This window comes from Lepisosteus oculatus, chromosome 6 (assembly GCF_040954835.1).
Source record: "Lepisosteus oculatus isolate fLepOcu1 chromosome 6, fLepOcu1.hap2, whole genome shotgun sequence".
In the NCBI taxonomy this organism is placed as follows: domain Eukaryota; kingdom Metazoa; phylum Chordata; class Actinopteri; order Semionotiformes; family Lepisosteidae; genus Lepisosteus; species Lepisosteus oculatus.
Genome location: NC_090701.1, coordinates 12,444,390 through 12,470,132, shown reverse-complemented (window position 1 = coordinate 12,470,132; position 25,743 = coordinate 12,444,390). Strand labels below are relative to the sequence as shown.

The window sequence follows — 25,743 nt, the reverse complement described above, 5'->3', positions numbered from 1 at the left end:
GTCAATCCTGTAGTATTTGTATTTATTTATGTGTGTACTCTGTCACAAATGTTATTTTTTCCATCTGAGGTGGAAAAGAAAAGACAACAATAGAATCACTCTTCCCAGACATATAAAATGTGAATCAGTTGTTTAAGAAATTCTGGTTGACACAGGACTCTACAGAGCACTTGAATGTACTGTATTCTACTATACAGTAGTACTGTAGAATAATATATTGCGTGTGACAGAAGTAACCCACTAAAGGGACTGGAGGATGTGTTATTACAATTTATTTTCTTGCTTATTCTCAATGTATTTGAATAAAAAATACAGGCAGTAAATATATATATATACAAAAAACAATTTCCAAAACTGTTTTCCTTCTTTAGCAGACAGAAAGGAATAAATCCATTAAAATACCTTGTATTCTCTCTCATCTGTATCATACCATATAAAACACAGCAGCCTATATTTTAAAATTAAGTCCCTTCACATTTCGGGATTCTAAAGTTATTTTTTTTCATGGAGCTATGAAACTTGTGTTAAAAAACTAATTAAATATGTGTAGTTAAATGCAGTGACCATGTGTTTAAAGTGATTGAGTGACTCATAGTACAGTAGCAATCTGTCAATAATATTTTAAGACAATTAAATAAACTTAAGCCAAGAGGTGGGCTTGCTGAAAAATACCAAAAGTGGGCTAACAGATTATGTAATTGTGTCATTTGTACACATACAGTACTGTCATTCACATTAAATCCATACTGAAAATTATCCCTTTTCAGGGTTTTTTTGCTGAGTTCTTTAAAAATGGCATAATTTACATTGCACATTGCACTTTTCTTCATACTGCACATCTCTTTATTTAAATATGAAGCTTCACTTAAAGCTTGCAATGAAGGCCCATGCAAAATGATTTAATTAAGATTTAATGATACTGTAGACTGTATCCGGAAAACAGTAAACACTAGGCTATATTATCCTGTCATTGCAAGTAGGTTAAGGTTTCTGCCTGTATAGAATTTTCATTTGCAGTTTCATTCACATTTTTTCTGATACAAGCTGGTCATTTCACAAGCTAATGTTTAATTCATTTTTCACATCGTCTCTTTTCTGTGGACTTACAGTAACCAAAAAATGGCAGTTCAGGTTAAGAAGAGTCTCATGGTGTCATGGTGTAATTTTAAACTTTTACTCTGCTAGCTTCTAATGATAATTGTTAAGAATGACTGCATTACATGTATTTCCTTTTACGTGTGTATTTCATTTTCTGATTTTTGGAATGTTTTCTTAAGGAATTCTCATTGTAATATATTGGATGGAAACTGTGACACAAAATGTCATGATCATAAAATGAAACAGTCTCAAATCAACATGGTCATGATAAAATGCATGACACACCTGAAGAAGGCTCCACGGCCGAAACGTTGTGTTCTCTTTCTTCTTTTTTTCAGCATGGAATAAACCTATTACTTGTTCCTTTGCATGATAAAATGCATATGATTATTCCTTAATTAATTATTCCGTAATTAATTATTCAACTATAGCAATACCATCACCAACCCTCAGGTACGTCCTGCCTCACCAGTGTACAATGATAATTTAAGTCCATGAAATATTGCATTGTTTTCTATACCTGTAATTTCTTCCTGTCTAATCTTCTCCATGTCTAAAATGTTTTGTGGTCTGAAGTACAATGCCCAGGCAAATCATGGTTAGTAATTAATTGTTGCTAATTTTTAACTGGTAGCTACAGTACTACAGCCCATTTCCAGTATTAGTAGATGCTAATTTTCTAATATATATATCCCTTTAACAGATGTTTGTTATTATTAACTTTTCGTACAACCGAACTATACCTTTTGTACCAGATAATGTGGCATACTGTATAGAGGAAGAAGTCGTCTAAATCTTATTCATATATTCACAGATTTTTTCTTCATATGCATTGCGTTATTTTAATAAAGCATCAGTAAATTAACTAGGTGGAATAATGTTCTTCCCTTATCTATCCAGATTCTGTACATTTTACAAAGTACTGTGAATACAGATATAGGTCTGTATTTAATTGGAATGGAGTCTTTTGATGGCATTCGGATTACTCATTTCTTTAATGAAGTTGCTTTAGCCTTACAATGATGTGGTACTTTTAAAGCTTTGAACTTGAGTCTTGATGCCTTCTATTTACTTGTCTTTATTCAGATGAAACACCATGTTCTTTCATGTTTTATCATAGATAAGTTTTATTTCAGTTTATGTCAAGACTTTATATATTCTATTTAGGAGTGCTTCACTTTGGTTCTTGAGTTTGTCAATGACAGCAACATCACATGCAAATGATATCTTTAAACATTTTGTGAAGCCTTCATTCAGTTTACATTTGTAAAAATTATGCAAGTCAGGTGGCCACAATAATTTCTTTTTACCATCTAATGTGGAACTGAAGGTTCCTAAGACCTGAATCTTGTTCAAGTATTGTACTCCCTGCATCTTGTTAAAACTGAAGTGACCATCTTGCACAATTTAGAATGGCTGCTTTCTGTTACTGTAGCTGACGTTGGAAGTAGTTGCCTGTTTGGAAATGAAGATTTGTCAGAGCAGAATCAGAAACTGAATTGACTCAGGCTTGCTCTTATTTTAAAGGAGTACATTCATAAGACATTTTCGACAGTTGAAAATGCTTGTGCAAAATGATGTGTAATCTGAAGTTCATAATGTAGGTGGGAATAAGCTGAAAATGATCATGTTATTTCATATTGTACCTTTCAAGTAAGACCACCCAGAACTGCTTCATGATAAAAATAATCAAATAATTGTTTTTTAAAATGTGGAGAAGAACATGTAGGCCAGTGGTTGTTTTGTCATCTATGCTGGAAACCTATTTAAGCATCATGGTTATCAATTAATCTATGGTTTTTACAAATATACAGTATGTGTATTTACTGAAATGTAATGTCAAAGCATTCATACATGGCAATCAACATTTGTGACTGAAATAATAATGTTCATGCCTTGTATAATAGCACTTTAATTCATTGGACTTCAGATTTTTCTTAGAAATGCAGTACAGTTCTATCAGTCATTCTAAAACAAGATCAAATTCTGTAGTTGTAAAGGAAGAAATTTATTCTCAAAAATGTAAAGTTATACACTGAATTTGACTCACAGTTCATATTAACTTAACTTTAATAATAAAACATACATAACAGAAAAATGAAAATGGTACACACCTTATTTATCTAAATTTGAATGTCATTAACATACCATATTTCAATAATTGTTCAATAATTGTTTATGTTACTACATACATATGAATTTATATGAAGAGGAAATAACATTTCCTCTATTTCAGTACTATTTAAAATATTCTAATAAAACAAAATAAGACTTGTTTTAATGTAGTTTGTAATGTGATGTGCCTGAAGGCTTTTGTTCTACTGCCTCTGTTTTGGAAAACAGATTGAATTATGGCTATAATTCTGAAATTCTGAAGTTCCACATTTTGTTCTTCTATTATTTCTTTAAATGATCTTAGGTTGCATGTACCCCCTTAAATACTGGCTTAATTTTGAAAAAAAAAATGAAAAAATGATGACCTCTTTGCTCTACTGACTGATTGTCATATCTATGCTACATCAAAAATAAGACAGGTTTACTTTCACATAATTTAGCACGTAGGAATTTGTTAAAACGTTTCTGTGGACAATTTTTTCAAATGATGTGCCAAAAATCTATTTTTTTTTTTCCATCCTCCCCCCCCCCTGTTTTTGAAGGTCTTTTATTCACAGTGCGATAGCTCATGTTTGCTCTAGGCTTTTTAGACATTAGACTACAGATTGCTCATGTAACGGGAATATGCATTAGCCTTGAGCTCAGTATCATTTCTAAGGTACCATACTAGATTCGGAGAATAATTTGCAAAACACGCAAACAATGTAACAGGGACAAGGCCACTCTTTAAATTTGTTCACAATCTAATCCCTACTGGGCTGCTGCTGCACTTTTGAAAGAGTGTCCTTAATCTCCTCCTGTCTCTCAGCACATTGGGCTTTTCACTTGGCCTGCATCGTGATTACTTGAATTCTCCTCATGCTTTTTTTTTTCCTAGCTCATTGAAAAAGCCAATCAGCACTGGGCTAAACGTGCTTCTAAAACCGAGTTAAGATGAAGAAAGGCCAATACTTTACAAATGCATCTTCAAAGCCTTTTCTATTATTAACCTTTAGAGCTTTTTTATTCTGATGCATATAGACTGTATATATATATATTCACATTAGTTTTCATTCTGTTTCTATAGTAGTATAATATTAAAGAACTAACAACATCTTATCCCCAGGGTCCCCAGATATTGTTTTATTCATTTGCTAGTTTACTTCTAATAATGTTGCCAAAGTAAACTTATTTCATTGATTTCTATTTTTCTGTTAAACATTAATTGTATGATTCAACTATGGCTTTCATGCTATTTTGCACTAGAGCTCCGTTTGTAAATTTTAATTTGTAGATTTTTTGTCTTAAGGCATCTAAATAAGTTGGCAGCTAAAATTAATAACAATAACATATAACATAACATAATAAAATATTAATATTAATAATCATTTTAGGATGTTTGTCATTTACATTTTATTCATGCTGATAGGCCATAAAAATAAGCTGCTAGAAAACTCCTTGCATTCTTAATACCAGACACACCTCCTTTCTCATCATTCTATCTCTAAATGAGTAGGCTGTGTAATGTTTCTCTTGGGTTGAAATTGAGAGCTACATGATTAGTTTATAGTCAAGACCATTGTATTTTATTGCTCTCATAAAACCAGTGTTTTCCCTCATTTTTGTAATGGCTTCAAAGGGCTTCTGAGCTTTCCAAAGGCACATTAAATCGTTATAAGATTAAATGAACCAATGTAGTCAAGCTAGAAAAAAGGAAGAAAAGTTGGATGGGGGGCATTTTCTGATACAGACAAGATCTTTTTAGAATCCATACACCAAAGATATTGAGAGCCAGAGAAAAGATGCATTGTTTTTTTTCTACACCACCAGAGTGTCTTACGGAGTATAAAGAGAAGATGTATTCCTAAAAGCTAATTCTTGTGATACTTTGACAAAGGAAGAATAAAGTACAAACTGTACAAAAGACAGGGGGTATAATGAGAATGGCCCAGAATAGAGTATAATGCCAATGAAAATTGCACCACCTACGTTGGCTTGCTAATTAAAATAATCATTTAGGGACGAGGCAATGGTAATGCAAATTATGGAAATAAAAATGTTTTGGTATCACTGCATTAAAAAATCGAGATGTGCCTTTTAACAAAGCAGTCCATTCATAATCTGCCTGATTGCAAATTTCATATTGTTCTTTTTTAAGAAAGGTAGTGCAGCTGAACAAAGGGATTCAGTTTTGCCCGCAAAAGATGAAAGAGATGATAAATTTGCTCTTTTCTGTTTCGAGGTACAAAACAACGTATATTGTGAGGATGTTCTTAAAGGGGATACGTTTCGAACAAATTGCGTTTCCTGTCTCCCTTTTTTGTCGATGCTTTAAGAGCAGCTGCATGATAAAACCATATAATAGGAAGGGCAAAATTTGCCTCTGACTGGAGTGAATTTTAATTGTGTGTCTGAGTGCAGTATTTATACATGTCACACAGTAATTAGGCATTCACATTGTGACCATAACTTGTCTCTTTGTCTGCAGATGGTGTGGGAAAACGGCTGCGTTGTTATTGTCATGCTGACACCCCTCACGGAAAATGGAGTCAAACAGTGCTACCACTATTGGCCAGATGAGGGTTCAAACCTTTACCATATTTATGAGGTAAAAAAAAACAGAACTACATGTTGTGATAAAACCTGTACTTATTTAGTTAATTCAGATGTAATTCACAAATAATTAAGAGGTGACATACGTTATTATTTGGGGAAACTTGGTTGGGGAACCTATGTGTTTTGCTTTCTTTACACTAATTTTGTTTAGAAATACCCTGCAGTGTTACCAAGTGATTGCAGGGGGTCAATTAATGTGTTTTGCGAACTGCCAAAAAAAGGCTCAAAGTCATAAATGGTATCTGTCTGTTCAAAGTCTATAGTTTTATTTAAAGATTCAGTGTCTTACTGTAATTTTGCTTGGAGCTGATTTATCTATTTAAATAAATCCATACCAAAAGCTGGAATTTTACCTAGGCAATACAGTACTACTGCTCACGTAGTGCCATTGATTATATCTTTCTTGCGAGCTGAACTCAGAATTCCACTTCAAAATCAAAAGTAAAAAACAATCTGAAAACCATCTCTTCTGATTTACCCTCCTCATTTAACCAAAAGCATTAGGGATCTGTAAGGATTTTAAGCAGCTGTAAATACTATTATTAATTACACTGGATAGAGAGAAAATGTAATTTTGAAAACAGTAATACAGAAAAATGTTTTCCACAAACCTTACCTCTTTTGCTAACACGAGCCAATGTGACCGTTGTGCCTAAAAGGTTTGCGAGCCTTTTAGAGAAAGAAATACTCTCCATCATTTGAAATTGAATTTCTTTGAATGCAAATATGCGTGGACCAACAAAGTCTGGAATTTCTGCTGGCATAACATTTTTGCTTGCGCTTTTTGTACACCCATGTCTTGTGCTTCTTCTTTCCCGATGAAGGTAAATCTGGTATCAGAGCACATTTGGTGTGAGGACTTCTTAGTGCGAAGTTTCTACTTGAAGAACATGCAAACGAATGAGACGCGCACCGTGACTCAGTTCCACTTCCTCACCTGGATGAACAAGAGTGTTCCAGAATCCACCAGATCATTGCTGGACTTCCGCAGGTACACCCATATCAAACCTCTGTTGGGTCTGTCACATGTTATTAACGTGACTTGGTTTTAACCATTTTAATCTAAATTGATTCCTCTGCCAGCTTTTTTTTTTCTTTTGGTCTGCTTGTTTTGTCTTTTTAAAAGGCATATATTTGTGTGTTTGTAAGTTTTTTTTAAATCCATTTATATTATAATAAATGCAAAGCTCCATAATGACATAAGAAGCAGCTCCACGCTGCTCTTTGGATAACTGGGCTTTACGGCTCAAATGCAACAAGAAGGAAATTGTATTATCGCCTAGTTAGGAACAAAATGTCCCTTTACGAAATCATCCGTGAAGGAAAACAGTATGACACCTGTCAATCTCTTATGAAGTAGCTGGTAAGGAAGACATTTTGTTGACCACGCCCAAAAGCAACCAAAGACATATCTAGGCAATATATTAATTTTGTGAAACACTGAACCAAGATACAAGACCTTGAATTAAGGAGTTTCAGTGGTTGTCTGTCTTCCTGGTGCTGTTGCGATTAAAGCAATGGCAGAAAGCTTTTGTGGGGGAATAGATACTGTACAGTATGTGAATGAGGTGCAGGGGAAGAGGCTCTTAAAATCATACTGACACATTTTGCAGCCACTCATGCTGGCATAATTACTCAAATGAAAAGTCAATACAGGTAAATTAGTAAGTGGCATATAGTTGTAATTTATACTTGATAACGCAAACTAACTTTGACGTTTTCCAGTTGCTGTTTTCTACTGTAAAGTATGTCAATACCTGTGATGGCCGTCTGATGACTTTCAAGCTGCGGCAGTGCTGAACTTGAACATAAAAAATGCATTAAACAGAGTGCACTGTCTCACTAGCTAGTTTTTACAAATCTTAAAATCCTGAGCTCTTAGTTCCATTTGACATTTTTTACTCTGCGTTTCCTCCTGTTAGAAGAAACGCTATGGTTCCAGACAGGCTTGTTCGTCTCACGTTGACATGTCTAATTAAATATTTTCTTAAGCCTAGAGGGAGGAAATTTGCACTTTAAAGAAAGATCACAAAGCTAAAAGATAATTAGTATTACATGTGAGGGCTTTTTAAAATATAAATTGCACTCTAATTTCTCGCTGTGTGCCACAGTATTTACTAACACGACTCACATTCCGAATGAACATACTCTTATTTTTTTGCCAGCTAATTAGCGGTTGCCAGTGTCATTTTTGTGATGTTGCAGCTAGTAATATGAGCCCAGTTGCATAGTCACAAAAGTGATCATTGGAAACTGTGACTCTGCAGCAGGGACTTTTGTGGGAACTCCCCTTTTTACAGCCACTAACGACCTTTGACCTTTGCTTGCCAATAATTTGCATGACGAAACCCCTTTTTTTCACTGTGTTTAAAATGAACTAAAAGCTGGTTTGTATCAATGATTACTTTCCCTTGCAATTACTTCTTTTGTTATTGTGTTGTTAGTTTTCTTTCTTCATTTTAAATTCCTTAAAAAACGTAATGTGTTAGGATCACAATATCCCATGGTGTGAAAGTCGGCCTGTTTAACGTATGCTTGTGATGCTGTTATTTATTGAGGAAAGATGAACTTCAGATTCAGGTGTCTTATTTGTAGTTAATATTTTTTTTAATATTAGCTAGACTAAGACAATTACAATGTGTTTCTTTGTTTTAATTGCAGAAGGTATGAATATTTTCATCTGTAGTACTTTTTGGACATTTGAGTTGTCCTGGTAATCATACACATATGGCAAATGCATTTAAATTATTAGAGGTTACAAAGATTTTGAAAATCATCTTGGTGATGGTATTTATGTGTTCATATCTATTTTTTTCATAATCTGAAATTATTATGGTTAGTATTTAAAAAAAGATTCAGGACTTCAGTTAGATTGATGTCCCTGTGATTTATTTTTGCTTAATAATTGCTTGACACAAACTATTCTATTATAATCGGGATTTCAAGAGAAAACTTAACCCTCTTTTTTCCTCAATGTTATTTTTTTACAACACACTTAAAAATATTAAACCCAGATTTCCATAGCAATATCTATAAACTCATTCTTTCAGCTGAGCCTTTCCTGGCATGTGATCTGTTTAATTAATGGGTTAAAGCACTGAGGGTTGTGACTTTTGCCTCACCATTTAAAAACATGGTATTGGAAGGGATAAATATTTTTTACTCTTGTTAGGAAGGCACATTATGTTTAGTAGTTAATGTGTGTACTAATTTTATTTTGTGCTTTATTATGCATTTTTATTTAAAATATAGATTAACTAATTAACAAATGTTATTTTTCTCTTCAAATACATGTTCGGTACACCAAAATGCAACATCCTAATCTATATACGGTGATATATAAATTAATATTTATTTAACTACAACACAAAAGCTCTAGACCATCGTGTGTGTCGGAGACCTATTGTTCTGTAAAATGAATGGAATTTAAACATATTTAATCTAATTAAGTCATGGTTGAGTATTTCCTAAGCAGTACCTTAATGTTTATGATATGTTTTTTTCTGTTTTGTTGCAGAAAGGTTAACAAGTGCTACAGGGGCCGCTCTTGTCCAATAATAGTCCACTGCAGGCAAGTATTTACCAAGGCACCTACGAGCATTTCCTGAAAGGCATAGAAGCAAAGTGTGTAATGTAATCAGAAGATCAGTTGTATTTTATCTTCTATGACTGTCGTTGTTTTTACTCACACTCTTCTTCAGTATATAAAATATATTGAAATGATTGGACATCTACTGTACAGTATGTGTGATGTCCATGCACATACAGTATTATAATGACCATTTTTGATTTGTGGGATTGACAAAGGCATTAGAGAACAGGACCAAGCACAAACTGGAGCAGACTAAAACAAATGGGTGTCTTGTAGCTTGGCCTATTATATATAATTCTATATACTGTATACACATGTGTGTACAGTAAGGTAAGGCTACATACTGTACATTATGGCATTTTTCCTTTTAAAGGTGACCCCTTGTATCTGTAGAAAATGATAGGACTTTGGAACTGGTGGGAGGGCATAAAGCAAAGCAAAAACAGGCAGTTGTTTGGTTTTCCAAGGACACTGGCCTACCAAGGATAGCTTAAGACAAAATCAAGGATTACAGAAGAGATACTGGTCAGAAATCGCAATGCTATGCAGCACTTGGCATTTAAGTCATATCATATAATATGATGGCTGTATTGTAAGCACCCCAGGACAGTTCAGGGCATCTGAGAAAAAAAAACATCTTAACAGGATGTCAGATGTTACTGTAATCTTGTACTAAGTGGTTTGCTATCCATCAATTGTTCTTAAATTAATCTATAATGAAAACGACAACACAGGTAGGAAAAATTCTTGCCACCACTTTTCCTTTTCCAATCGTACATATAAAATATGTAGTAGAAGGCGATGCCGTATAACATCATTGGGCATATTTGCCCAGACTGCAGTTTTTTTCTTCTTTTTTTTGGGTGGCTGTTTAAACACTGATAAAGCAGATAAAAAGCTTGGAGGACGGTATTTGCAGGAACAACGCCTGTGTTGTCAAGGAGCAATGCAAGTACATAGACAGCTAGGAAGGAAGCTTATAGCTGTTATGCTTTTTGTTTGCACTCGAGAGAAATCAAAGCATAAAAAATCACGGAACTTTGAAAGTTCATTTTGATTATACCGCATCACAATCAATAGGGAAACAAAGATATTGAATTCCTGTGTATGACATAGCGGCTGTCACCTAGAGAGACATCTTCACATTGAATATTACCTTATGCCTGGAGGCACAAAAGCTCAATTCACAGGGAGATTAGCAAAGCATGGTTCATAAATGCTTCTTGCATTTCCTGTCCTTCTTACAGTTGTAGGCTGTCAGAACGTAACATAAACTTAAAAATCCTTCTGGATGTCAGCATATTGTAGTTGGCTGTTGGTTGAACAAAAAAGTACAATTCTCTTATTTAAAACATAACTTTGGTTTCATTTTTATTCAGGTTTATTGGTTGTTCCCTTTGCACCATCCTCATTTTAAAATGAAACATTCATTAGAATTGTAATTCTGTATTTCCAGAAACACATTTCCTGAAACAAACTCATGTAATTAACAATGTTGTAGTATCGTATTAAAAATACGTCATCTACAGGAGACAGTGTGGAGAGAGCAGAAAACTGGAATAAATCCAAGTATTTAGAAATACTTAGAAAACAGTCAAACCTAAAATTCTACCATTAATTGATTTAAATTAAATACATTAAAACAAGTGAATTTTACATATGTGAAGATAAGTGGAAATATTATTTATTTTAGTATTTTATATATCTGCATGGCGCATGCAGCACTATTTAGTAAAGACATTTCCATAAGATCAGTAGTGGAGGTCAGCTCTTTTACCTGGAAAAGAAATGGTAGCATTCACAGATTACAAATTTTCCTTCTAGATCTGCAGGGAGGTACAGGATCATTGTCAACTAAACATGACCTAAAGCAAAACAAGGATCCTGACTCATCCCTGCTGGCTCTGGTTTTTCAAGAAGCCATTGAATCGACACACTTTCTGTTTGCAACCGAAGGGCTTCTAGGAGTGAACTCTAACCAAACAAGCCCATTGTGTTTGCTCATGAAACCTCTGACAACAAGCAATAATATTGAAATTCTAAATGAGCAATTTGTTTTCATTTAAGACAAAAACATACTCTTGTGTGCAACAAAACTGGGGGGGAATAAAAGGCTTGTGTCTTTTTTAGCCATGCTAATGGCGCTTTTCTCTCATTATTTACAGTGATGGTTCTGGAAGAAGTGGGACGTATATTCTGATTGACATGGTTCTCAATAAGATGGCCAAAGGTGGGAGTCGAAAGGCTTTTCTTTCTCTTAACGCTTGTGTGGAGATGTTACTATGGCAACACTAAAGCCTCAATTTTCTGAAGCAGGCCCTGCACTGCATTAGAGGATGGCTGAAGCCTTAGGTGAATGTGCAATGAATATGACGGGTGGAAAAAATATGGAGACAAATTAACACTAAGAAATGTATTTCCTGTACTAACAAATAAAACCATGAATACTTCAGCACCACAAAGATTTTAAATGCATTACTTTGCAGTGACATTAATGCCTAACTGAACATTCTCATATAAAATAGAGCTATAAATAAATTATAATATTTTAAGAAAAGTTTGGTAAATGTGCGGGCAATGTATGTGTAAATGCAAGGAAGGAAACTACCCTATCTTAAAGCTCTTACCTTTTTCAATGTGTTACATTGATTTCCTGATTTTGAAAACATGTAACAGCTGTTTTTTTTTGTTTTTGTTTTTTTAAATGAGAAGATAGAGGCAGAGATAATCAGCGGATATGAAAAAAGTTCACTTCAAAATCAGGAGTACGAATTGATCTTGGAATAATTAAAAACAACAACTGTAGTTCCAGTTGTACAGCTGAAGTTTGACTTCATCGCGCAGGAATCACGTAAAAAATGTCATTTATTGACTCAATTGTTCCACGCAATGTCAAATACCATTCCAAGTATGGGCTTAGTGTTGCATAATACGAAAGAAGTCATGTGAAACTAGCCCAAGAAACAATGAAAGGGCCCCCTCTGGATGGGTAACCCATTTATTTGTTCTTGACCTGTTCCCCTTTTGCCTATTATGTCTACTATTTGAAATCTCCTGACCAGGGCTTCGGCTCTCGCCTTAATGAAAGATCAAAGGCCAAAGTAGGCATCTTAACCCTGCTGAGAGGGGCTTTTCCCAGGCTGTCACACTGTGAGGCAGCCAAAGGTTTTGTTCCGACAGGAATCTCGGCCTAGCCTGTTAGGCCTGGGTCCTCTTTGTCTGGCCTGAGAAGTTTGAGGCCCAGGTTTGCAGCTCCAGTGTTCATCAACATGATCAAAGGGCCAGCAGCCTGGACACAAAATCGTTCTCGCTCTTTCCTTTTGCTTGGAGAATGAATTGTAAATTACTCAAGAATGCCATTTTTTTTTCCAAGGCCTTTTTTGTAGAGTGTCCCTAACTTTGGAGTCCAACACTTCTTAACATGAAAGTGGAAGAGTACTTTCAGACTGAGCCCAGCTGCATTACCAGCCTCTGCTTTCCTCTTTCAAAAGGTCTTTAAGGACTCGGGTTTTCTCTTGTATTTCCTTGAAAAGATTTTTTGCGAGTGAATCTCAAATGAGTCATTATGTTCTCCTCCAACGTCTAGTTTATTAGAAACTCCACAACACTTGGGTTGTTAAAGTCATTCAGTCTAAAGGTGAAAAAAAATTAATCAAACAGACCAGTGCATGAATTTATCACAGCATGCTTAATTTAGCTGCCGTTGTTCAAACATGGTGTTCACATTACTAGATAATGTGATTTTCCAACAAAAGCATAGGCTTCAGAAAACAAAATGAAATGTAAGATTAAAACTGCGATTTTGAATGTTTGATAATGGCATCAGAAGTCTATTTCAGTTTATGTAATGTTCTCTTTCTTTTTTTTTAATTGATGCCATCAACATGAGTTGCTTCACAAATGATTTATACGTTCTGCGTCTTAAGTGTGAGGGGTGCTTAAATAAAGATTGCATGGAAAAACGGAACTCATTAAAAAGTTAAAATGCATCAGTCTGCATAGAAAAAGTCTTTTAATGTATTTTTTAAAGATTATTATTTTTTATTTTTTTAAGAACATGATGCCTTTGATTTACTTGGCTCCTAAACCAGCATCTATAGCCAAAGAGATCATGGAGTTGAGACCCAATTTGTTCAAGACCCAGATAGCAGGCTTCTTTATGGTTATACCAGTGTTCATTAAGTAGGGAGCATGGGTTCATGCCAGCTTTTCATTCCACCGGGCTAAGAGCACTGCTTCTGTTACTGGGAACACTGCCATCTGAACAAATCTATACTGGGGAGAGCTGGAGTTCCAGCAAGGCTTTGCCTTTGAATTTGAAAAACCTCTGGTTGCCCAAAGACCGAAAGAGCTCAACCTGTTTATATCATCAATGTCTAGGGCGCTGACTTTTACACAAAAAAAGGGGGAATCCCCTGATCAGCGCATTGCTTCTGAAGCTAAAGCAACGAAAAGCCTGGTTCATTGATTTTATTTTTTATGCATCACTCGTTTGTCTTGGATTACGTCTGCATCTTCCTGTGAAACAAACACATCATTTCCCCTTTTTTAAAAAAAACTCCCGACTCCAAATACAATTTACGGCTGCCTGCCAAAGTCTGTGGAGGGGGTGAATGTAATAATTTTCAATCGCCGCACAGGTCCAAAGGGAGCAGAGTAAGCAGGAGATTGACAGATGCAGGCTGGATTAACTGGTACTTTGAACTCAGTCCAATTTGTGGTTTCTTGCAGGTGCAAAAGAGATTGATATTGCAGCTACCCTGGAACACTTGAGGGACCAAAGACCAGGCATGGTCCAGACAAAGGTACTGTCCTGAAATCCCCTGGGGATCCTAATGCATTTGTTAAAGGGTTGACTGGGAAGAAATGCAGCAACACTACTTATAGGTACCACAAACCATAATTGTACTTCTATGCAGGTTTAAAATGCGAACGGGTTCCCTTTGTTAAATGAGCCCTTGGCTCTGAAGTGTGTGCCAAGGTGAGCCTATTTTGCAGGCGATGAACCCATTATCAAATTCGGTTATTATTCCCTCAGTTTTGATACTGCAAGAATCTCTTAAAGGGATTACAAACTACAAGGCTTTGAATTCACAAAAAAACTGTATTTTTCCTGTCTCTAGATGTGTGCCTTACACAGAAATTACTCTCTCTTGGCACACTATGGTGCCTGAAAGAAGATGTTTATGGATTTCTGTACTGTTTACCTCAGGAGCCCTGCAAAGTCACATTTATACCCTACAAGGAACAGTTCAAGAGTCATTAGGAATGCAGTGTGAGTTTAAAGCAATTATTTGATACACATTTTAATACCTCACTCTGCAATAACAGACACCCGCCACAACATAATTAAGTAATGTATGATCTATTTTTAATCTAAAACCATGCATCAATACTTCCTTGGAAAGCAGTCATCATAATTAGGTTCGGAGGGATTGCTGTTTACAGTATGTGTCAGTTTATGCTGTAGTTTTTCACCCTAGAATTCCGAGTAACATTTAAAGCTCTTTAACAATAAAAGATTTGATGTTGTACATAGATCCTTTGTTTTGGGCACGTTTTCATACATATTTGAGTGATGTGAGTTTGAGGCTCCAAGGGAGAAAGGTTGCATAGGCCTCTGTTTATATACTTGTCCTGTAAAAACAGATTTCTGGATGGACTCATCCTAACTGCCTTGCCACTTTTTTAAAGTACCTAATTCATTTATCCAGACGCGTGGCAAATTTAAAATATCTGATTACATGCCAGCAAGACGCTCTCCGGAGAATTTGTTTTGATGGGTTTAAACAAACCATGCACTCTCGCCACTGAATACAAATGATGAATAACAGGCTTTCAGAGCAATTTAAGACTGTGCATTAAAAGTCAGCTTCGAAATGTCAATTACAGCAAATCCTTGGGCAAAATTAGACACTGTCACTTCACAAATGTCATTCACTTCTGTGAAAAACATTAGCACAGATTTTTTCTCATCTAAATAAAGATTGTATAATGTGCTTCATTAATTAAAGTTTCACCAGCTCACTCCTCATTCTCACTGAGGAATTCTGACCTTATGACTTAAAAAGAAGTCCTTCTACATGAGGATAGTTAAATAAATTAAGTATATCTTGATGTCTTGATTTGTCTAATCTGAACAGTCTATCATGTCTGTAGCTACTACAGGATTATTATATACTTAAAAATTCTAATTTAAAAAATGTGTGAACATAGCAATGGTTTGGTGTATGGCTTAACCAACTAAGAAAAATATATTTTCCCAATTGTGGAAATACTTCTTCAAAAACACATATTTTTAGTAGTGATTTGTATTTTTATCAAATACTTATGAACTGAGAAAACGCACAAATATAAGGAAAACAATCTCCATTAATTAACCATAATTTATAGAAAAATAATTCGAGAAGCATTGTTCCTGATACTGGAGTAATAAAAAGCCAAGTTTATTTATTTGATTTTTTACAGCACTTATTTGTGCCTCTGTCTTGCCCGGTGGTGTTTTTTTTTTATTTTAGTTTTCTGAAAACTAACAGAGGAGGAATGGGGAAATGTCTCATTGGCTAAGGAAAATAAAAATGTCACAAGAAGGCTGACGTGTATGACTTTTGAGACGTGGCTTTTAAATAACGTACCTAAAACGTGTTTACTTTTTTGGTGAATGATGCCAAAGCCAATGATTTATAATGTGCAATAATAAGTAAATATATGTTGTGTGCATATTTATGAGAATGTACTGTATCTGTCTCTTCATGATGATTTGGGTGAGCTTTTTCAAGGATATATAATGTCCGTTACATTGATGAGGGTGTCTATAATAATTAATTGACTGCCTGTTCAAATCATCACCCTGGTTTTGATGGAAAATGAATAGTCTTGAACAGGCAAAATATGTTGACATCTTAAAGGAAAAAAATGGTGAAGGGTGGGGTTCCTTTTCTATCCTGCTCAGTTTCAGTAAATTCGGTTCTTTGAAAGAAATGCTTTTTATAAGCGATTGTTTTAATTTTGTCCAGTGAAACACAAAGTCATAGTAACCAATTTGTAGTAAGACAATGTAAAGAGTCAGTGACTACAGTGCTTTTCAGTGTTTAATAGGAAGCAAGGATATGCCATGCTATGTTAAAGTTTGTGTACATTTTTTATTGTGCTCTTGAAGTTTGAAATTGTAGCCTTTTTAAGCCATTTTAAGATACCAATTAATACTAACAGATCATTATGTTGAAGTACAAAAACCTTTAGCTTTATGAATGACCGAGAGCAACAGGTTTTGTTAATTATGATGAACACCATACAAATCTGATTTGTGAAGGTGATGGTTACTACAAATTCTCAATGTTATCATCTTGACCAGGTTTTCGAATGTTCTGATTAGTGTGAATTTAAGACTAAATGACAGGCTTGGATGTTTCTTACCCAACCTAAACTAAATAATATTTATCAGAGTTGTCACAATTAAATTCAGTTGCTCGTGTTCAGAATTTCACATGCTGTAACTTCTTATTTTAACATATCTGGCTTTTGACCAACAGTGTACAAGTAAGCAGTACAAACACCTACAACATTGTAGATGTAAGTAGTGAAGCTTGAAAATAAGTACTGAAAATATGTCAAGGTTTATGAGAACAGTTTTCAAGACTGTAGCCATAGATACATGTTTTTTATATAAGATACCGTGTTTAGTTTATTTAAAACAAGTTGTAACATTTTCAAACGTGCTAATGTCCTCTGGTCTTGTGATTTGGCTCCCCCTAGTGGAAGCTCTCGAATTGAGCTTTAATTTCACTTAGGACCTTCTAAGGCTGGAACAGGTGTTCCAGACATCAAAGCTGAATTAAATTTTCAAGCACTGGCTTGAAATGAATAGTCATCCATATTAATTTCACTATTTAGATACATACCATATTGTTTTTATCAAGAAGTTTTTTGTTTGTGCCCTATACAAACTGTGTATTTTTACTGCATAAAATAATTCAGTATGCACTGTAACCCTCCACAAAATATGTATTCTACAGATTCAGGTAGTACTTAATACAGACACCTTATATAAAGAAATGATCATATTAATACTATTGCCTATAGCTTCTTTGCAATGACCCCAATTAAAATAATATTATTGTTCTTAACTTTATGGTGAAAATAACCATATTTCACGAATGTGTGTAGTCTACACAGTGAAAAAGAGTACTGCAAAGCATGCTTATATTGAACTGAAACAGCTATGTTTTTGTCCTCTACTATTTTCTACTCGAGTTAATCAAATTAATCATTTGTGTTTCAATAATTGAAATTACTGTATTCATGTGGTAAAATAGAAAACATGTCTCATAAGACAGATGTACTGTGTCAGTGAAATATAAAATAAATGAGCCTACCTTCATCCATAATTTATAGAACAATTCTGTATCCATATTTCATTTATGGCATTTTTTTTAATGTTAGATATGTTTTGTTTTGTTTTGTTTGTTTCTTTAACATGTTTCACTCTTTTTGGCTCAATACACAGTGATAAAATGTCAAGTAGCTTTCATCTCGCCAGCTATCAAACTTCTCTGTGGTCCTTTTCCTATGTATGCATGACCATGCTGTAAATACAGGCCTACAGCATGAATCATAGAATGAGACTTAAAAGAGTTTCTTTCCCGAGCACAAGGTCATTGTGAGATGAGCCAATCAGTCTTCATTGGAATTTATCAGGGAATGCAGTGAGTCAGATGTGAAATTCAAACACGTCGGGTTTCTCTCCAGAAATGAACTGGCCAGAGTCCCAAGTGATTAGGTTTGATAAACCAACCTATCATGATTAGGTTTGATAAACCAACCTATCATGAGAACAACAAAGGAGCCGAATAGATCCTCAGATGGAAGAAGTTCGGTCATTCAAAACTGGAGGTTTATATTCCAAATAATTTGTGTATTGGTGGTTTGGGTTAATTTCACTATGTTTTTCACAAGTGTTCGGCACCCAGATGTATTCGCATGTATAACGTAAAACACCCTTATGTTCAACCATAACTCCCATTATCACTGCACAGGGTGTGGCACTTATGCCAACAAAATCCATTGTGTAATAACTGTAACCCCTAAGGCAATCAGTTTTATTTAAGAATTTTTTTTAAAGTTTAAAAAAATAGTAAAATATGTCTTCTTGATTTGCAATAGTCACAAATTCATTAATTCGCAAGCAGTTTAAGCATGCTAATTGCAGTCCTAAAGTTAGGTAGAAAGACACATCTGCCTTCCTTTGCCTCAACACACTCCAAACTAACTGCAAGATGAAGCACGTAAGGCACTTTTCACCCTCTGGTCTTTTGGGGGGAACCAGGGAATTGAGCATTCTAAGAGAGGAGAAAAGATTTTTGGGATGGAAGATGAACCATCAGGCACACATTTCTGTTACAGAAAATCTGGCCAGTTGTTCAAAGGTAGCCGAATGCCCGCCAGTGGATTTTAACCGCGTGATTCACCGCTGATAACTCCCTCCTTTCCTTCCCTCCTCAGGAGCAGTTTGAGTTTGCTCTGACAGCCGTTGCGGAGGAGGTGAATGCGATTCTCAAAGCTCTTCCACAGTGAGAGCTCGGAGCGGCGCACAGTCCCCCCAGGATCCTCTCCTTTCGTTTCTCCTCTCGGTCTTTGTGAATGTTGTATGAGAAACTGTGACCTGATCTTAACCGTGTAGCTTCTTTTTTTTTCTTGGAATCCGTTAGAAGTCGTTTCCAGACAAAATATATATATATAAATAAATAAGTACTGATAAAAACCGTTCAAAAACATATGAAGCATCGTTCTTTGAAAAACGAATAGTTAAGAAATGAAAGAAAAACATTTCAATTCTAGAACAGTGGAGTGTGTGTTGTGTGGTCTGGGTCACACCATCTATTTCTGTCATGAGGGAAACTTCAGGGAATTTTATTGGCTTGAAAAGGAATCTGGGTTTCCATTTTCAAATATATGAGGATTGGCTGTACTCCTGTACAGTATGTTATTGAGTTTGTAGTAATACTGACTGTTTAGTGATGTATCCGTACAATTAGCAGGAGGTATTGAAAACTTAATAGTTTAATGTGATTTTTATATTGATGTACTGTAACATTAGTTTTGCAGAAGTATAAAAATGTGGAAAACGTAGCAGCCACGCCTGCACTCAATCAATTGTAACAGTAAATAGAGACAGTTGAGTAATAATTAAAAGTATAAGCAATATAAATATCTTCACATTCTTTTTTGCTTTACTTTAGACCCACTCTAAATATTTCTTTAGTGTGGCCCATGATAGAAATCTCAAGTCATGTGCGTAAATCTACAGCTAGTATTTCTAAATGTTTAGATCTTCAACATTTGTTCTATGCTGCTGTTGCAGAAATTGGTGTCTGTAAAAATAAAATAAGTCTTTGTCTGTAAATAGTCTTAATTCCTTGAGACAAATCATAAATGTTGACTGTTTTGTCAGTCTGCTAGTGTTGTCCGCATTTTACTTTTAAGACTAGTGTGCTGCAACTGATCATCTTGAAATTTTGGTCCACACAGTTCTTAAGGGTACTATCACTGTTTTGTCAGTCTTAGTGAAGCTGTTGAGACCGTAGCTCAATGTCCTCAATCACCCTTTATCATCTCCATGTACAGTATACGAGTTGTCTGTTTTCCTTTCACGTCAATGACAAAGCAGTACACAGATGCTATAAAGAATCTATTGTAATGCTAATGATCTCTCAGTTCAGGGTACCTTTCCTGTAACACTATACTTTCTTATGTAACCAGAAGGCACAATTTAATTGTTCAAACCATCCTATCTTGTTTTTGGACATAAAAGAAATGATGCATGACAAAATTTCAGCTTACTGGTTATGCTAATGTCAGCACGCACACAAATTTACAGATCCGTAAAAATGTTAATCATAATGATTGGAAAAAGCAAGCTGTAAGTAACCACTAATACCCTATGAATGAGTTACTGTATGCTTCATTATTATTTCATGCATAGCCTTCCCACATTAAAATGATTAGACTTGAGGAATTGCAACTATAACGAAACACTAAGCACAAAGTGGAGTTCACACAAACATGCCTAACTACACATCTGTCTCTTTTTTGCTCGGTGCATGGCCTAATGTAGAAGGCCAGTATTTATGTGCAGGTGAGGGAATTCTATAGAACAATTATTATTTCTTCCTCGTATTAGGATTATTCCATATACAGCTGTTTTCATCCTCAAAATTAATTGACGTCACTTATTTTAGTGAAGTGTAAAGTTTGATGATGCCAGGAAACTCAAGACCTTAGTCTATCATTCATGCACGTATTGTGTAAGAACAAAAATCATGGACACCGATTCCGTTTGTGTGAAGGCTTTGCATTTATAACATCACTTTCACGTGTGTTGCTTTGATCCAGCTTTCCTGTCCACCACAGAATGAAGTGAGCTCGCCCGACTCATTTCTGCTGAGATCAAAGTTTGATTGAAGGTCTTTTATCTCAAAAGGCTTATCCACACTCAACAGCAATGTGGTTATTCAGCTAACATTTGCTCAGACATTCTCAGAGGCTCTTGTTTGAGATGGCGAGGTTTGTGACTCTTTTACACTGACCCGTTTGAAGTCCAAAAAGGGGATAGGATTGTTTCAGAAACAGAAGCTCTTGCCAAAATAACGTAGCAGAGCCATTGCCAGGCCATGATGTTTGGGTTCCTCTTTTGAAATGTAAATCGTACAACTGATTCTGTGACATTCGTCAGTGCCTGATTGTGTGAAGCCAGTACATTAATAGTAAAAAGATTTCAGCTGAGCTTGGCAAGTATACTATGCTCTTGTTTTTTTTTTTTCTTTTTGCCCAAGGATTTTCTTTTTTCAACTAAAGACAGTTGTTCACTGTCGTGCATTTTGAAAAGCTTGGCAAAGCAACCAACATACAGAACTGATTAAAACGACTGAAAGCATATATTCATATATTGTGAATATATTACTTAAAGAACACCCTCATAATGAAAAGTCTAAATCTTTATGGCACTGAGTTGCAAATTATGCTTCCAGAGTGCTTCCCAGCATACACCCTTCGCATGTTAATCACTTTACAGTTGCACAAGGTATGAAGCACTTTCCACAAACCAAGGGTGAAACATACCATTATGAGCATTAGATTTATGCAGCTGCACATTTAACAGTGTTTTAATGATGATAAAGAGAAATTAAATAATTTAATGTTTCCCTAGTAAAGATTCTGAAGACCAATTTCTCCAATTGTTGTCCATCTTTCAGGTGATTATCTTACCCAGTTGTCTTTACGTATTTTTAATTAAAAATTATATGTACAGAAACACAAAAAAATATATATACAAAGTATTTTGTTCTACCTCTGTAAAGAAACCTTGTGTGAATAAAGTCCCATTGTCTGTGGATTATTGTGAGACCTACTGAAGTGCTCCACTGAGTTTCTCGTTTGCACTTCTCCTTCACCACTGCCAATTACAAAATCAAGTCATAATTCCCCCTCCGGAAAAGAATAACATTTCAAATTAGAAGACACCTATTTACAGGATATTTCTGTCGTATAACTGAAAGTTTGCTGATTGCTAGGAAATGGCTTAATACTGTACATGTAAGTAAAACATGAAACCCATGTACAGTGTTAGTTATGCATTACTAAGAAAGTTACGAAGTGCCTACCTAGCCCTGTGAGTATCTCCTGTTTTAAAGCATGACTTTCCACTCAGTTTCCTCCCTTTCTTCCCATGATGCCTTATTTTGGCTTTATGATTTAGGGAAATGAAAATGTTTCTGCCTCAAGCACTCTATAGAGCACGGTATTGTATCATTTTTCTTAGTCATTGATTGTGCTCTTGTCATAACTGCTCTGGTCTAGAGCATTTCCATTTCAGTGGATTTATAGAAATGTATTTGGGCGAATTAAAAAAAAAGTATGACAAGCTCTATGGAAATGTAGATTTAGTTTGGGAAAAAAACTTTAGCCTACAGTTATGCAAACTTTCAAAATGTACAAGCCTAATAGCACAATGTGAATGAAGGTGTCCTTATTTTCAGAGATTTCAATTGAAGTTTTTTTTATTCATGCTGAATAACTCCCAATATGCGCTGCACTTCCTTTTTTTTAAAAAAAAGAAAATAATGGTAATACATACTCCACTGGGAGATTTACACTGGAAGATAGGGTGAAAATTCTTTTTTGACCACGGAATACAGTGCTACTGTATAACGATGTAATTTCATTCATACAGTGTAATTTTGGATAATCTTATAATTTGGCATCTTTGAAGAAGTTTTTAACTTCTTGCAAAGCATATCCAAACATTAATTTCTGTAGTGCCTACAAAACATCTTTCTAGATATTCAGTATTTTTTAGATATTTTTCTATCCAGGCAATTCAGGAAAGCAGTGACGTTAAACATCCCACAAAATTTGAAAACCCATCCCTAATGCTGTCTACTTGAATTCTGCTTATACAGCAAACTTAAATGTCATCAGACCTTCATCAAATTCATATGGCTAATCCCTGCTTGTTAAGTGAAAGAAATCAAAGTTCTCATTCAACATTTAATGTTCTCATAATCAAAGGGGTGTGAGACAAAGTGCGTTAGAAAACAAGTTATACAGACCCAAATCAGAATTAGTCCTGGTCTTGCTTACCTACTGTAAAGTGCTGGGTAGTCCAGGATTAGTGTTGAGAAACAGAAATGTTTTGTGACACTCACAAGACGTAAAACACTTTCCCAGTATCAGACTGTCATCTGCATATCAGAAAGGATATCCTGAATAAGCTGATTCATAATATATACACTGGTGAGAATTTCAAAACAGTAAAAGTGATTTGTCTCTCCCCCTGGTCTAAATTCTTTGGGTTGGTTATGCACGTAACTTTTAGTCAAAAACACTTCAATATAGGGACTGCAAATTCATATACAGTGTAAAAATCTTAAAATCCTTAATAAATGAAGAAAACATTAATATAGAGTCAATAACCTAGTAGTAAATGGACCATGCTATTACTTAACAACATTATCAAATGTTTATTAGATGCCATTCAGAGCAGTATCTTGACAGAACCGCCAACTGTCAGACAGTATAGTGAAGCATATTTGTATCTCTTTGTGTTTTGCATCTCTTTGTAATTATATACCTTGTATTTTGATAACCTTCACAGTAAGATCTGCCACCTGTATCCAGGCAAACTGTTATTATTTTTTTATATGCACAATTTATCTATTAATAAATGTATCGCGTTTATTGAATCCGCCACTGATTTTCTAATAGCCATAACGAATCATTTCGTGAATACTGCTACAATTAATAAATTGTCCCAGTAAATTCACAAAACCCCTACAATGTATAAAACATATATTTTTTAACAATAATACATTGTCAACACTTTAACAAAAAATGTACTACACACTGCATTTTTCCTTCAAACAATTCTCTCAATAGTGTCTACTTTTTACATTTTGTCCTTTAAAATGCTTGATAACAACAGTATCACGTAAAATGGACAATTGGAATAAAATATAATAAAGTGGAAGATCACAGTATCTGAAGATCAGGTCTGACACTGGCTACAATGAAATGCAAGTTTCCGATACCTAACAAAGTCCTTTATGGTCCAGAAAACATCATTGTTGTTGCTCAAGGATACTTTAAATGAAAACTATCCACACAACACAACAGGTTCAGCAATTGCTGATCTGCAATTGAAACAGTATGCAGGATTCACGAAGCATTAGGGCTTTCAAGAGAATTTCCTCAGGTCAATGGAGCACTATGCTATTGAGTATGAAGAGGTAGTCGCTCCTTATTCTCTGTCCACACCGCAACAAAAGTCCACGAAGAACTCAACCGCATGAAAACCATGGGTGTCATTTCAAAACTGACTGAATCCAAAGAATGGTGTATAGGCATGGACATGAATCAAGTACTATGGTTAATAGCAGGCTTACTCATTTGAACAAGTGGGAGACTGGCGGTGCTGTCTAATGTGAAGCTGTTGACCAAGCTAGACTACACATCTGTGGCAATAGAAACTTGCAAGTGAGTCACCCATTGCTTGTCAGGATAGATTCTGACTTCTATGCAATCGTTAACTGGAAGAAGTGATTAGAAAATGGATAGATTGATAGATGATCTTACCTGTTGCTCTAAATATACTACTGCTGCAGTTTCGTCACTTAACTGTTGTCTACTGTATCTGATATTAAGTATAAATTATAATTATATGTTATGATTATTTATATATTATCTTTATTAGTTCTTAACAACAGCAAGATACACAACATGTGTGACATCAGTGTCATTTATGGCACTGAAATTAAATTATTGACTGAAGCTAGAATCCCTGTTATACCTGAAGCTCAAGTATAGCATCATGTTAGTAAACTCACCAAGGTATCTTTTATCCAACCTTATAATACTGTTACTCCTTGATTAGGAAAACTGATGCTAACTATTGAAAAGGTACTGTAGTTCCACCACTGTAATTCCTTATTGTTGTATAGAGACACCTGTATATTCCAGAATCCTGCATCTTGTTTGCTAAATAAAATTACCCAGAGATAGTAATTCTGTTCCTCTCTATATTGTGTTGGCTTCCTTTGTCTTAAGGGTCTTAAGGTCTTAAATTTAAGGTCTTAAATGTTGCTTGCATTTAAGGCACCAAATGATCTTTAATTTTGCAACTCATCTTTTCATATTCTGCCAAAAGCCAGGTTCCACATAATGTAATGTGCTAAAGAACCTTCTTTCATGCAGCTCCGTAACTGTGGAAATCATTACTCAAATGTGTTAGAGACTCTCCAACATTTTTTAAGCCTACTTCAACTCACAAAGTTGTTTGGGGTTCTTTACTGATTTTTAATATAAAATGTTAAAACCTGGTTTTAATAGAAAATGTATTATCTGATTTATTACTGGTTTTACCTGTTTACAAATGCAATTTCGAAATACTCCAATATTTAATAAATAAAATGTATTATTATTATTATTATTATTATTATTATTATATTATTGTCATCATCAGTGAGCCAATGATGTAGGATCTTTATCATGAGTTCTGCCATAAAGGGTACATTCAAGACAAAAATGCTAAATCACATTAAAAAAGTACAAAATGTGCTACCACATACATCTATATTTATTATCTAAAACTGGAAGTTGGGCAACATTTATTTATTGAAGAAACTCACAAGTTATTAATGGAAAGCAATTGTGAGCTAAATCTGTCAGACAGGTTGACTTTACCCTGGTCAATTCCACTAAATACACGTCTTTATCTTCGTGCTGGGAAGTGTATTCCGCAAATGATTCCTAAATATATTAAATTTAAAAAAATGTTGTTCGTTGTTCTT

At 34.9% G+C, this 25,743-nt stretch overlaps 1 protein-coding gene across 2 annotated transcripts in view; it reads left to right on the top strand.

Moving 5' to 3' along the window:
- The window catches only part of ptprn2 (protein tyrosine phosphatase receptor type N2), a 317,622-nt gene extending 292,664 nt beyond the window's left edge, over positions 1 to 24,958 (top strand). For both annotated transcript variants that reach the window (XM_015354876.2, XM_015354875.2), the window contains exons 18-23: positions 5,681 to 5,800; positions 6,633 to 6,799; positions 9,326 to 9,379; positions 11,566 to 11,630; positions 14,132 to 14,205; positions 18,902 to 24,958. In XM_015354876.2, the coding sequence (XP_015210362.2) occupies positions 5,681 to 5,800; positions 6,633 to 6,799; positions 9,326 to 9,379; positions 11,566 to 11,630; positions 14,132 to 14,205; positions 18,902 to 18,973 (552 nt within the window). In that variant the 3' untranslated portion in view covers positions 18,974 to 24,958. The remainder of the gene's footprint in view (positions 1 to 5,680; positions 5,801 to 6,632; positions 6,800 to 9,325; positions 9,380 to 11,565; positions 11,631 to 14,131; positions 14,206 to 18,901) is intronic.
- The last annotated feature ends 785 nt before the right edge of the window (positions 24,959 to 25,743 follow it).